This window comes from Athene noctua, chromosome 21 (assembly GCF_965140245.1).
Source record: "Athene noctua chromosome 21, bAthNoc1.hap1.1, whole genome shotgun sequence".
NCBI lineage: Eukaryota > Metazoa > Chordata > Aves > Strigiformes > Strigidae > Athene > Athene noctua.
The window spans coordinates 4,477,904-4,490,437 of NC_134057.1; the positions used below are offsets into that span (position 1 = coordinate 4,477,904).

Below are 12,534 nucleotides of genomic sequence, written 5' to 3' on the forward strand. Positions count from 1 at the left end.
GCTGGTGCAGGCATGCGTACCACCGCGGCATGCAATGGGGCTGGTGTAAATCCTCTGGGAACCTGACTTTACACCAGCTTTTCCCACCAGGTTAGGCATGGAGCACGATGGCCAGGGCAACCGCTGTGCTGATGAGACCAGCATGGGGAGCATCATGGCACCGCTGGTCCAGGCTGCCTTCCACCGCTACCACTGGTCCCGCTGCAGCAAGCAGGAGCTTAACCGCTACATTCAGTAAGTCAGTTTTAAGCAGGAAGGGATGTTCCCCCTTCGGACGGCGTGGCTGCCTGCCTTTTGTACCCAGCAGCTCCTGTGTGAAGCAGGCAGTGGGCAGGTCCCCATTGCCGTACCCTGTTTTGGCCAGAATAGCAAAAACGGGTCCTGGGGAAGTTATTTTCCCTTTTTCTTCTACTAACAGCTTTGGTTCCTTGCATGAGGCTGAACAGGTTTGGGGCTGCGGAGCCTGGAGACAAATAGGAGCCTGTTAAAAGCTGGAGATACCAATAGTTCGCAGAAGCTCTGTGCTGGTAGACTCCAGATCTCAAATATTTCTCCATTTGCTTTGGGCAGCCTATGTGGTTTCCCTTTTAGGCTACAAAATGTTTTGTGCTGCATAAAAAAAAAAAAAAAAAAGTTTTAGAAACAGGCCAGGGGCTTTCTGTGTGTTGGGACTAAGAAGAGTGGCAGGAGCACCCACTAGCAGCAAGGTGCTCCATCCCTGAGTGAGCTGCAGGCAGTGGTGGGGTGCTTGTCATTGGGGGACGCTGCACAGCTGCTCTTTGCTGGAAACATGTTTTCCAGCATTGTGTAGTTAGCATCACAGAATCACCTAGGTTGGAAAAGCCCTTGACGCTCCTCCAGTCCAACCATTAACCTCACCCCGACTGTTCCCAACTCCACCAGATCGCTCAGCGCTGGGTCAGCCCGACTCTCCAACCCCTCCAGGGATGGGGACTCCACCACTGCAGGATAATTCATTTCTTGATATCTGAATTTGGAGAGGGTGCTGAAGGTGAGGGATGGGGTGAAGGAGGGAAATCCTCTATACCTGACTCTGCTTTGCCTCTGCCCTGCATCTCTGCAGCTCCTATGACTGCCTCCTGGATGACCCCTTTGAGCACCAGTGGCCCACGTTACCCGAGCTGCCGGGCATTAACTACTCCATGGACGAGCAGTGCCGCTTCGACTTTGGTGTGGGCTACAAAACGTGCACGGCGGTGAGTACAGGTTGCATGACTGCATTGCCCGCCACCCCTGGGACCCCCAGCCAGGTGCCAGGAGGGGTGCTGTGAGCCTGCCGGGACTCCCCGCTGCTGTCCCAGCCCAGCTCCTCTGTGCTCCCCAGTTCCGCACCTTTGACCCCTGCAAGCAGCTGTGGTGCAGCCACCCGGACAACCCCTACTTCTGCAAGACCAAGAAGGGGCCACCCTTGGATGGGACCGAGTGCTCTCCGGGCAAGGTAGGGGCTGGTCTTGCCTGCTCCCTCCTTGGGAGGGGACAGGGACACCCTCAAGGGCAGCAGTTGGTGGGTGCCTGGTTTTTAGCTGTCAATACTCCTTATTTTCCCCAGTTTGTACTCAGATGAGGACTTTGGTTTTCTTCTGGTCTGCTTGCTTCTGCATGTATGTGTTGGAAAAGCTCGTGGCTGTTGTAGCAGCATAACTGGTTGCATGGTTCCTCTAAACCCTTCCTTACTTAAAAACCAAATCACCAAAAATCATTAAAATCAGCTCAAATTAATAGCAAATCAGTGACACTGTTGCATGTCTGGGGAGCGCTCTTGGTCCTGCTTCCCATGGGAGGGACGTGCCTGAGGGCGTGATGAAGGGCACCTTCCTCTCTGCTTTGCAAGCTGCGAGCTGTTTCTGTAGCGCTGCGGGGGCAGGAGGGCTCTCTTTGCTGGTGCCCAGTGCTTTGGAAGAGGCAGGCGTTGAGTTCACCCCTCCTCCTCCTCCCTTCCAGTGGTGCTTCAAGGGTCACTGCATCTGGAAGACATCTGAGCAGCCTTACAGCCAGGATGGCAGCTGGAGCTCCTGGTCCAAGTTCGGCTCGTGCTCCAGGACCTGCGGGGGAGGCGTGCGCTCGCGCAGCCGCAACTGTGACAACCCGCCGTACGTTTGGCCTCCGCCTCCCTCCTTTTAGCGGAGTGAAACTGGAAGTGACAGGGAGCCAGAGGTTCCTCTCTCTTCCCCTTGTGTGCCCGGTCGGCAGGGATGGGATATTGCTCCTCCATGAGCTGTGCCGTGCATGTGGGTGCTGAACAGCATCCCCTCCCGCAACGCCCTTTTAACCCATCTACTTTATTTTCCAGCCCGGCGTACGGTGGGCGCCACTGCCCGGGAGCCACCTACGAGTACCAAGTGTGCAATGCCGAGGAGTGCCCGGGGCCCTACCAGGATTTCCGTGCCCAGCAGTGCTCCAAGCGCAACTCCTACTACACCCACCAGAACAGCAAGCACGCCTGGCTTCCCTACGAGCATCACGACGGTGAGCGGCAGTGGGTCCTAGCAAAGCAGCAGTAACCATTCCGTCCCAGAGGAGGCCGCGCTGGTGGCCATCACTGTGGGATGGAGACTCTGCCAGCTGCACAGCTGTTGGGTTGTGGAAAGCTCCTGGGCTGGAAACTAGACTGTTATAATCCAGCATCAAGCAGCCAGGTCTTTAAAATCAATTTCTTGTGTTTGCCCTCAGGTGTCATGTAGAGAAACCCAGACGTTGCTCTGGTTCCCGCTGTCTCAAAGCGCAGCAGGGGTGGGCTGAGATCAGCCCGTGTTGGAACTTCTCCCCGCTCCTCCTGCAGGGAGAGCCTCTTGTAATGGTAGCCAGAGATAATTCTGAGCTATTTTAAAAGTCTTATCTCCACTTTCTGTGTGCTTTGGCGTGCAGAGGACTGCTTTCCATGGAGGTGGTGGTGGGGTGATGGTGCTGCCTGCTCGCTCCCGGAGCCGCAGTGGGGAGCGTGTTGCTCCGGGCTGGGATGGGAGCCAGGTCCGCCTGCCTGGCATGGTATTCCTTGTGCATGCAGCCAAGTGCCTGGCACGGTGATGTTACGTAGTGTGCCCTGTCCAGGCTCTGAATTTCCCGAGCGAGCTGGGCAAAGGTGCAGGCTCTTGAGCAGCAAATGGATGTGGCAGAGTAAGGCGCATGAGCAGCCTGGGCTTTGGAAATCTGACTGTGCTCAGGCGTACGACAGCTGAGTTGGGTTTCTGTCTTCAATCAATCTAATATATTCCCACAAACCCCTTTCCCCCCCCCCCCCTCTTTTTCCCCTTTACTTCTTATTTTGCTGCAGATGCTCAGAAGTGTGAGCTGATCTGCCGGTCCGAGGGGACGGGGGATGTGGTGTTCATGAATCAGGTCGTTCACGACGGTACCCGCTGCAGCTACCGAGACCCCTACAGCATCTGCGTCCGGGGCGAGTGCGTGGTGAGGAGCTGATGGCTGCTGCACAATTGTCCCTGTCCTTTGCCTGCCCAGGAGAGAACCTGTGCATCCCCTTGACCCACGATGCCCCGGGGACACACGTTTTAGCCTGGGGACTGACCCTGTGTGCAGTAAAGGGCTATGGGTACGGTGAAGCGATGGGGTGGGCTGCAGGGATGTAACCCCATGCTTGTCTTCTCTTCCCCACGGGTGACAGCACGTTGGCTGTGACAAGGAGGTCGGCTCCCTGAAGCAGGATGACAAGTGCGGGGTCTGCGGGGGGGACAACTCCCACTGCCGGACGGTGAAGGGCACGCTGGCCAAGACCCCCAAGCAGCTGGGTGAGTGGGCTGGGTGGGTTGGGGAGCAGATTCCATCAGGGTCAGCTGAATTCACACATGGCTGCGAGCGGGTATGTGTCTGGTTGGAGCAAACCTGCTCTTTTTCTTCCTTCCATCCTTCCTTCCAGTGGGTGTTCTGAAGATGTTCGAGATTCCAGCTGGGGCAAGACACCTTCAGATAGAAGAGATGGAGCCCGCGTCCCACAGCATCGGTGAGTATGCTGTAGTTTGCCTCTCCTTTCACCCACTACCCTTTTCTCAGCCATATGCTGATAATTCCCACCCAAAGGGTCTTCTCTGGGTCATTCCAGCCCTTCAAAGGCAGTGACCAGAGGAAATGACATTGAAATACCTCCTTTCTCCTCCAGCTGTTAAGAATCAAGCCACGGGCAACTTCATCCTTAACGCCAAGGGTAAAGAAGCCAAAAGCCAAGTGTTCATTGAGATGGGCTTGGAGTGGGAATACACCATTGAACATGGCAAGGAGAGCCTGAAAACCAGCGGTCCTCTGCATGAGGCCATCAGTGTTTTGGTAAGCCTGGCTGACCTGGCTCTGGGGGTGCTGGGGACACCCATCACCCAGCGGTACAGAGAGGGAAGGTGGTCTCAGATGGGATGTAGGAGGTGGTGGAAGGACTTTGGCAGAGAAAGGACGTAGGGCATGTCATTAAAACCAGGAAAATGAGCTAGCCAAAAGCAAGGGTTAGTGAGTTGTATGCAAGAACGGCATAAGGATGCATTGCACAGGTGCTTGCCTTTGAATCCAACTGCATTTTGCTCTGTGCAGCAAATGCTCATGACTCCATGTCTCATTTTAGTTATACTCGTATTGGAGGGAGTTAGGGATTGGGTTCCCTGGGCACCCAGGGAAGGGGAGGTCTGCACTCTCATCCATCCCCTTGGCCGGCGCTGGCTTTGGGTGTAGATTGTGGTCCTGCAGGTCAAAGGAGAGTCCGAGGACACCTGGCCTAAGGCTGGAGCTGGGATATTTGGGCAGCATTTTTGTCTAGAACTGGAGAGGTACATTCCTGAAGGGTAGACTCTGTGTTCAGAGCCCACCTAATCACGTTGGAGCTAGTTTGTTTCTCCTACTCGTGTGTGTACCATAGCACCCAGTCAGTGTTCACTTCTTTTTTCTTTGATGGATTTCTCTTCCCTTCCTTCCTCCGTGGCATTGCTCCTTCCTCTCCTTCCCCCTCTCCAATTGTCCTTTCTCTGCCTGCAGGTCATCCCTCAGGAGGAGGAGGCGAGGAGCAGCCTGATGTATCGGTACATCATCCACGAAGATCTGCTGCCCATGATCGGAAACAACAACGTCCTGCTTGAGGAGATGGATTCCTATGAGTGGGCCCTCAAGAGCTGGTCTCAGTGCTCCAAGGCGTGTGGAGGAGGTAGCTTTCCCTTTGTAGCAGCCTGCAGCGTGGGCTTGGGAGGATGCTTGGGTATGTTAGGCAGTGCGTGAGCCCTTTGGGGCATCTCTGGCTTGGAAATGGGCAGGTGCTGTTTTAGAGTGTTTCTCCCCAAGATCACACATCGCTAGGCTTTAGACCTAGACCTGGTACTGTTTGGAGGCCTGGCTTTCTTCTCCATACCCATGTTCTTTGCACCTCTGTAATTTGGGGGTTCTACCACATGGGTGTTAAAAACCATAACTGAGGAGCAGTTTAGGTGAGCATTTTAGCCAGATTTCCTATGACAACAGGATTATGTGATTGTGTGTGTACCTTCGTCTGTCTATCCATATACCTGCTTTGATTTTTTTAATTCTTTGGCTGTTTTTGAGCCAGGGAGTAGTGATCTTGCAGATGACGGCTCCTAAAGCTTGCATGGAAATAGGTGTGGACACACCAGTGGGTCCTGTGATGGAGGGCAGGTAGCACTTGTGAGTTCCTGGCAGAGTTACTGCTGGATTTTTCCCTCTGGGAGGAAGCGTTTGTGCCACCATGCTGGCACTGGGGGCTTTGCTGATGAAAGCCTTGCCCCGATATGGCTGGTGGGATCTGACTTTGAAGCTGGCCCTGCTCTGAGCAGGAGGTGGTCCAGAGACCTCCAGAGGTCACTTCCAACCTACCTGACACTCCAGTAATGGAGAAGACCTCACACTTCCGCCTTGCAGCTGGAAGATTTTGGGACTTGCAGAGCTGGAAAGTGAGCTCTTGCTGGCTCTGCAGCCCTTGCTGCAGCAGGGCTCTGGGCAGCGCAGCAGGCAGCTCATGGCTAAGGCTGGCTTAGCCCCAGTCTGGTCTACTCCCAAGCAAGCACAGCTTATTTGGCAAATTACAGCAGTGCTTTGACTGGGCTTGTGATGTGCTGCTTTTTTTTCACCCCCATCTAGAGAAATAAAGCCAAATCTATAGCTTGCTAAGTGCTTGTGGCTGTGTCTCCACCAGTAAACGCTCATGTCTTGACTTGGGGTTTTGGGAGGGCAGCTTGAGGAGGGATGGGGGGGGCGACTGAGTCTGCTTTGTCCCTCTCTGTGTGTGCGCCCCACAGCAGCCTGGGTGACCGCTGGAGGCTGGGGGGTCCAGCATCCACATGAGCATCCTCTGCAAGCCTGGGTGACAGGCAGCTTGGGTCCCACATCTGAGAGCACACATCCCATCCTGGCAGGGATGCAGGAGAGGGACTGGGTGGGGAGCCGGTGAGACCCCTGCCCCTGTTGACTCACTGCCTATGCTCTGTCCCCACCAGGCATCCAGTACACCAAGTACGGCTGCCGGCGGAAAAGCGACAACCGAATGGTGCACAGAAACTTCTGTGACAACAGCAAGAAGCCGAAGCCGATCCGGCGGCGCTGTAACCTCCAGGAGTGCTCCCAGCCAGCGTAAGTCCCCCCCAGGCAGCCCGGGGTGCTCTCAGCCCCTCTACGGGAGTATCTGGGGCGGCGTTGGGAGCGCGCCAGCCTCTTCCCTGTGTGGGCATCACCTCTAATGCCTTCACCGTGTCCATCTTCCCCCCACACCCCCCCTCCCCTGGCAGCTGGGTGGCCGAGGAGTGGGGTGCCTGCAGCAGGTCCTGCGGCAAGCTGGGGGTGCAGGCGCGGGCGGTGCAGTGTGTGCAGCGCCTGCAGGACGGCACCAACCGCACCCTGCACACCAAGTACTGCCCCGGGCAGCGCCCCGAGACGCGCCGGCCCTGCAGCCGCCTGCCCTGCCCTGCGCAGTGGAGGACGGGAGCCTGGTCAGAGGTGAGCTGGGGAGGGGGCTGGTGGGTGGAGAAAGCCCCCCAACTGCACAGCAGGGTTGGGAGGAGGGGTGTAGGAGCTGGGTGTGAAGGCTGGGTGCTTATAGAGCGGGCTGGTCTCATAGGGATGGAGATAGGGGTACAAGAGCCAGAGGTGTTTTCACCAAGGTTTGTGGGGAAACTCAAAATGGGAGAGTGGATAGGATAGCATCCCTGGTGGAGAGCGGGGCGGCAGGGTGCTGAAGAAGGGGAGAGAAAGCCTTTATTAGAAAGTAATATCCACCCGAGGAGTCATCATCTGAAAATACTTGCAAATCCCCCTCCGGGGTGGCTGTCGGGGTGTGTGGGCTCCCCCCCGACCCCTGACTGTCTGTCTGTGTGTCTCTGGGCGCAGTGCTCGGCCAGCTGTGGGGAAGGCGTCCAGCAGCGGCAGGTGGTGTGCAAGGGCAGCGAGGGCAGCGGGCGCTGCGAGGGCGACAAGCCAGAGGCTGTCCAGGGCTGCCACGTGGCCCTCTGCCCAGGTGAGAGGAGGAGGAGGAGGAGGTATCACTCAGGGATGGGGGGGCACGTGCCAGTGGGGACTGACTTTCATGCATCCCTCCAGCCCATCACAGCTTCAGGATACCAGCAAACAAGGACGGGTTGAGTGTCCCTGATGCTGCTGGAAGTGAAAGGGTTAAACGCCAGCCAAAATGTTATCTTTGCCCTGATATTTGCTGTAGGTGGTTTTGGGTTTTCTGGCAGTTAGGGCATGCTGTGAGCTGAGGGTATGATGGGGATGGACACCCTGGAGTTCATCTTTGCCCAGCACTTAAGCCACCCAAAATACCCCAACTGGGTGCTCCCCCAAGGGACCTCGTTTTTTAGCAGAACCCTTAAAACAAAACAATACCTCACCAAAACATCCTCCTAAGGTATTTTGAGTGCCCCCAACCTCCTGTGGCCCCTGGGCATCGTGGTGCTCTCTCCACAGGGAAGCAATCCGGCATCACCGCCAGCGCCGACGCCGGTGACCACAGCACGCCCAAAGGGCAGCGGGTGTCCCAGGGTGGGGCCAAAAACCCCGTTAGCAAGATCTCCTCCAGTAAGTGTCCCTGCTCGGGTAAGGGTGACGCGTCCTGGATACCCCTCCCTGCGGGAAGGGGGGGCAGTTCAAAGGGAGGGTGCACATCCAGCACTGATTTTGGGGAGTTTTACCCTCCACTGCTGCATCCCTGACGCCTCTGCTTGCAAAGCCTGCTGCTCGGTTGCCATCTTGTGGAGTCTGGGATCTTACAGTTTCCTCTGCCTTTGGACAGGCAACCGTGTTGCGCTCCCCTTTGCCTCCTGGATTTTATGCCCTTTTCACCTGGAACTTTTTTGAGCCCCCCATGTTTACCCAAGCAGGGAGATGGCTTCTGGCTTTTACCCCTTGCTCCAAGCAAGGCATTGCTTAGAGCGCTTCATAGCTGGGGCGAGCTGCATCATGATCTGATTTAAGTTGCTGGTTTGGAGCACCCCTTGCTCTCTCTTTTTTCTGCTGTGCACACAAATCTTGAGCGCTCTGGCTTCATTTTCCAACTCCCTTGCCCCCCCTTCCTGTACAAGCGTCACCAAAATTGCTGCCCTGGGGCAGAGAGCGATAGTAGGTTTGGGGACAGCAAGCGGGACACCTTGTTGCCTTTGGGACTGTTGGAAAGGTGTAGGGGTGGGAGCCTAATGCCATCTCCATCTTTCGTGCTGTCTGACGCTGCTCTGTCCCTCTCCAGGGGAGCCTTGCCTCGGGGACAAGTCCATCTTCTGCCAGATGGAGGTCCTGGCTCGCTACTGCTCCATCCCTGGCTACAACAAGCTCTGCTGCGAATCCTGTGGCAAGAAAGCCTCCTCCACCACTGGCTCACCCCCCACCACTGGTCCCAGGTCTCTCCCGGGAAGCGCCGCTCCCAGCCCTGCTCTGCCACTCTCCCCCCACCCCACCGCCCCTCCCCGGGGGGGACCCGGGGGGGACCCCACCCCAGCACCCCAGGCTGGGCCAGCCGCTGGTGGAGGGATGCCTGGCAGCGGCTCTTTCCCCGGGGGGCTGCCAGCCCCGAGTGAGCTGGGCAGGGGCCAGGCAGCCAGGTAACCTGCTCGGGAACACCTCGCCGAGGGGCAGGGGAAGCCTTTCGCCTCCCTCCCTCCCTCCCTCCCTCCCTCTCCTCTTCCTCCTCTTTTGCCTCTCCCCCCCATTTCCACTGATGGTTTTCATGGGTGGCACTGCTAGGTTTGGAAACGACCTGGCTCACACAGAAATTCCCGGGAAAACCACTTTTTTCCTCATGATCCCTCCCGCCCTCCCAACTGTGGCATGGGTTTTTTTGACAGCGCCACGGAAAAAAGGTGAAAAGGAGCAAAAAAAGCAACAGCGGCTTGGCTGCAGGTAGACGAGCTGCTTCCTCACAAGGTGCTAAAAAGATTTGAGGGGAGGGCTTTAATGTTGCTTTTTCCTTCCCCCTGTCCCAAGCAGCAACACAAGATGTGCTGGAGAGGAGGGTCCTGGCTCGGCGGTTCAGCCCCAGTGCTCAGAGCTTGGGGGTAGCAATGGGAGGATGCTGGAGATCTGGGGGGGGCGAGCAACTGGAGGGAGGTGGTGAGATGGTGGGGAGAAATGTTGGGAGATGCCCAAACTGCTGCCCTGGGCTGTCCCTGGTTTGGGGTAGAGAGTTTGGGAAACGTGTCTGGGGGAAGATGGAGCGAGAAAACCGTAGACCAGCTTCTGTCCTGCATTGCGGGATAGGCAGGAGATGCTCCAGGTAACTCTAACGTGAGCAATGAGAGCAAGGTCAAAGACCAAATATACATGTGAAAAATGCCTGTCACCTGGTGGTGACTTTTTAGCTAGTACTGCCCTTGGGCAGGCTTGAGCTGGCGCCGATGCCCAGCCTCGCAGGAGCGCCAGCCTGACCCTGCACCCTCGTACCCTGTGCCTGTGGGGCATCAACACTTTCAGAGTGAAATGGGGACGACTGGGAAGCTGGGAGTGGATTTTAGGGGCGGTTACAAAGAAAGGAGAGGAAGATTCATCTGTGTCTCTTTTGTCACATGGGAGGGGGTGAAAGGGGGGTGATTATTGCCGTTAAAATAATATTGTGCCAAGTACTAAACCTATGCACAGCACTTTAGGAGCCTAGGGCTGTGTGCAGCTTGCTTGGTGTCAGGTCAGCTCCAGGCACAGGGTCAGCCCGGAGGAGTTATGGTCTTCAAAACCTCCCCAGGGCAGGGTCAGGCAGCCCGCTGTGGGTGTCCCCAAGGAGTCTGCCGTGGTTTGGGTGCTTAGGGGTGGGCAGCCTCCCAGCTGAGGGCAGCCAGCACCTCTGGGTGCAGTGATGGGGGAAGGTGGGCTCCCGTGGGGGATAAGCACAGGCAGGGAGGAGGTTTTCGAGACAGAGAGGTAGAGTCTGAGGAAGGCAAGGCTTGACAGACCAGTTCAGCATCGCAAAGCAGGATCTCTCAGGAGCATGTGCTGGCCCTGATGGTGCTGGTTCCCTGGCCATCTGATGGGCAGGAGCAGGCATCTCCAGGGGAAGTGTTTGGGAAGCTCTTCAGGTGTCTGGGACTTGCTGCCGAGGTGGCCCACGGTGCTCGGCATGTACCGAGAGCCTGTGAGTTTTAGGGCACGCTGTTCTTTCAGCCTGGTGCCTTCAGTGCTGTCAGTGCTGAGGAAGAGTGCTGCATCCATAGCACTTGTGTGGCTGCAAGAAACTTGAGGTTGGGGCATTTTGGAGGAGCTCACATCATTGTGCAAGCTCCCCTCAGCCTTTGCTGGTCTGGTGTGGATCGCAGCAGGGGAGACGTTTAATTACACGCTTTAATTGAAATGGATGGAGACTGCTGTGCATTCCTGGTGTTTTAAGCATTGGACTCTCTCTGCAATGCTCCCCTGGAGCTACCCAACACTACAAAAAGGGCTGAAGAGATGTTAAGAGGGCAGCTTGTACTCCCTCCTGCCCTGGGATCACCTCTGAGTCAAGGCTGGACATTTATCTACCTACTCTTAAAAGCACCTGAGGCTGGAGATCCCCTGCCTCCTGGGTGCTGCCCTTCAGCATTAGGTGGGCTTCATGAAAGATGGAACAAAGCCACGCATCTGTCTGAGCCAAGCAACCAGCACACCTCGTGGGAACGGACAGACGGAGGGATGCCTACAAAACGCTGTGGCGGGGTGCCCAGGTCCAAGGCGTGCAGGTGTTGGTACCCCCAGGATCACCGAGGTACTGTGGGCGTACCAGGCTGGGATTTAACCCTTGGACTGCTGCCTCCACCGCCATGCCCCTTGCCAGCCTATCCACCAGCACTGCCCTCCGTGGGAGTGCCAGCATTTATTTATTGTGCCAAAGATAACGCTTTGTTTACTCTTCAAGGAGCATCTCTCCCCAGCAGTGCAGGGTGGGAGGGCTGGGGCCGGTGCAGGCTGTGCCAAAGCCCCCTCCTGCTGCTGGGACAGCCCTGGACTGGCTTGGGGCAGAACTGAACTTGCTTCACCTTCCCCTGCCCCAAGCAAGGCTTTTCAGCCGCCTTGAGTAGCCTTGGAAGCATTGAATAAAAAAACCAACCCTTCTCCCCCTGAAGAATGGGCTGTAATGTCTGCAGGGCGCAGTGTATGTGCATACTTGCTCACTCCTTCCTCCCAGATTCTCAGCTGCCCCCTTCCCTTCAGTGCTGTCCTGGGCATTAGTGCTTTATTGCATTAGGAATATTTGCAGTGGTTCCTTGCTATACCTCGGAGGAGAGCTGTGGCTCAGGACTGGCCCAGCTCCCTTGCACTCCGCAACCAGGGTCCCCGGGGGGGGGACATCGGGGCAAGGGGGCTGCGCTGCAGGTGCTAACCTCCGCCTCTAGCCAAAAGAAGGGGCAAGATTTAAAGCAGGGTGCGATACACCCCCCCCTTTGCCACCTGTGGATGCTCTGGGGCGGTGATGCTGCAGGGCTGGGACCCGGCACTGGGTGTTTACTCCAGGTGAGCACAAGAAGCGCCGCGGGCAGGCTGAGGTTGGGGTGCTTCTGGCCGTGCTGGTGCCACAGTGCATGGAAAGCTGCGGTGTGGGGATGGAGCCATGCGACAGCCCAGCTCCCAGCTGGGATTTGGTCCTGTCTCCAGGAGGAGAGGGTGCATCTGGTCCCTCGAGTCCTCCTGGGCCGGGTAGATGCACCAAGTCATTCCTGTGATGTAATCTTGTCCAGTGTTATGATGATGTATAAAGTTTTGTACATATGAGATTCAGAGCTTTTTAACTTTTAATATTTATTAATTTTGTTGGGTTCTCTTTTTTTTTTTTTTGAACTCTAACATAATGTAAAGAAAAATAAATCCACATCAAAATTTTTCCGTTGATTTATTTGTGGGATGGGTGTGTGAAGGGGACTGTTACCTGTGTGTGTGCTTGTTGAAATGGTTTTCACACAGTCAGCCACTATCTCTACTTTATTTCAACCCAGCCACTCTTTATCAGCCAGCGTTTCACATAATTGTTTGGAGATGATTTTTTTTTCCCCTTAAATAAGCCAAAGACACAGCAAAACCTATGGATGTATAAGTTACAAGCACTCTGCAACAGCTGTAATAACATTT

At 56.0% G+C, this 12,534-nt stretch overlaps 1 protein-coding gene across 1 annotated transcript in view; it reads left to right on the forward strand.

Moving 5' to 3' along the window:
* ADAMTS14 (ADAM metallopeptidase with thrombospondin type 1 motif 14) overlaps positions 1-9,116 on the forward strand; it is a 34,189-nt gene extending 25,073 nt beyond the window's left edge. The window contains exons 8-22 of the mRNA XM_074924252.1: positions 91-234; positions 1,085-1,217; positions 1,346-1,459; positions 1,963-2,111; positions 2,312-2,487; positions 3,293-3,426; positions 3,641-3,764; positions 3,893-3,976; positions 4,133-4,296; positions 4,990-5,155; positions 6,456-6,588; positions 6,744-6,951; positions 7,342-7,468; positions 7,921-8,031; positions 8,696-9,116. Coding sequence (XP_074780353.1) covers positions 91-234; positions 1,085-1,217; positions 1,346-1,459; positions 1,963-2,111; positions 2,312-2,487; positions 3,293-3,426; positions 3,641-3,764; positions 3,893-3,976; positions 4,133-4,296; positions 4,990-5,155; positions 6,456-6,588; positions 6,744-6,951; positions 7,342-7,468; positions 7,921-8,031; positions 8,696-9,051 — 2,323 coding nt within the window. The 3' untranslated portion in view covers positions 9,052-9,116. The remainder of the gene's footprint in view (positions 1-90; positions 235-1,084; positions 1,218-1,345; positions 1,460-1,962; positions 2,112-2,311; positions 2,488-3,292; positions 3,427-3,640; positions 3,765-3,892; positions 3,977-4,132; positions 4,297-4,989; positions 5,156-6,455; positions 6,589-6,743; positions 6,952-7,341; positions 7,469-7,920; positions 8,032-8,695) is intronic.
* Positions 9,117-12,534: the final 3,418 nt, after the last annotated feature.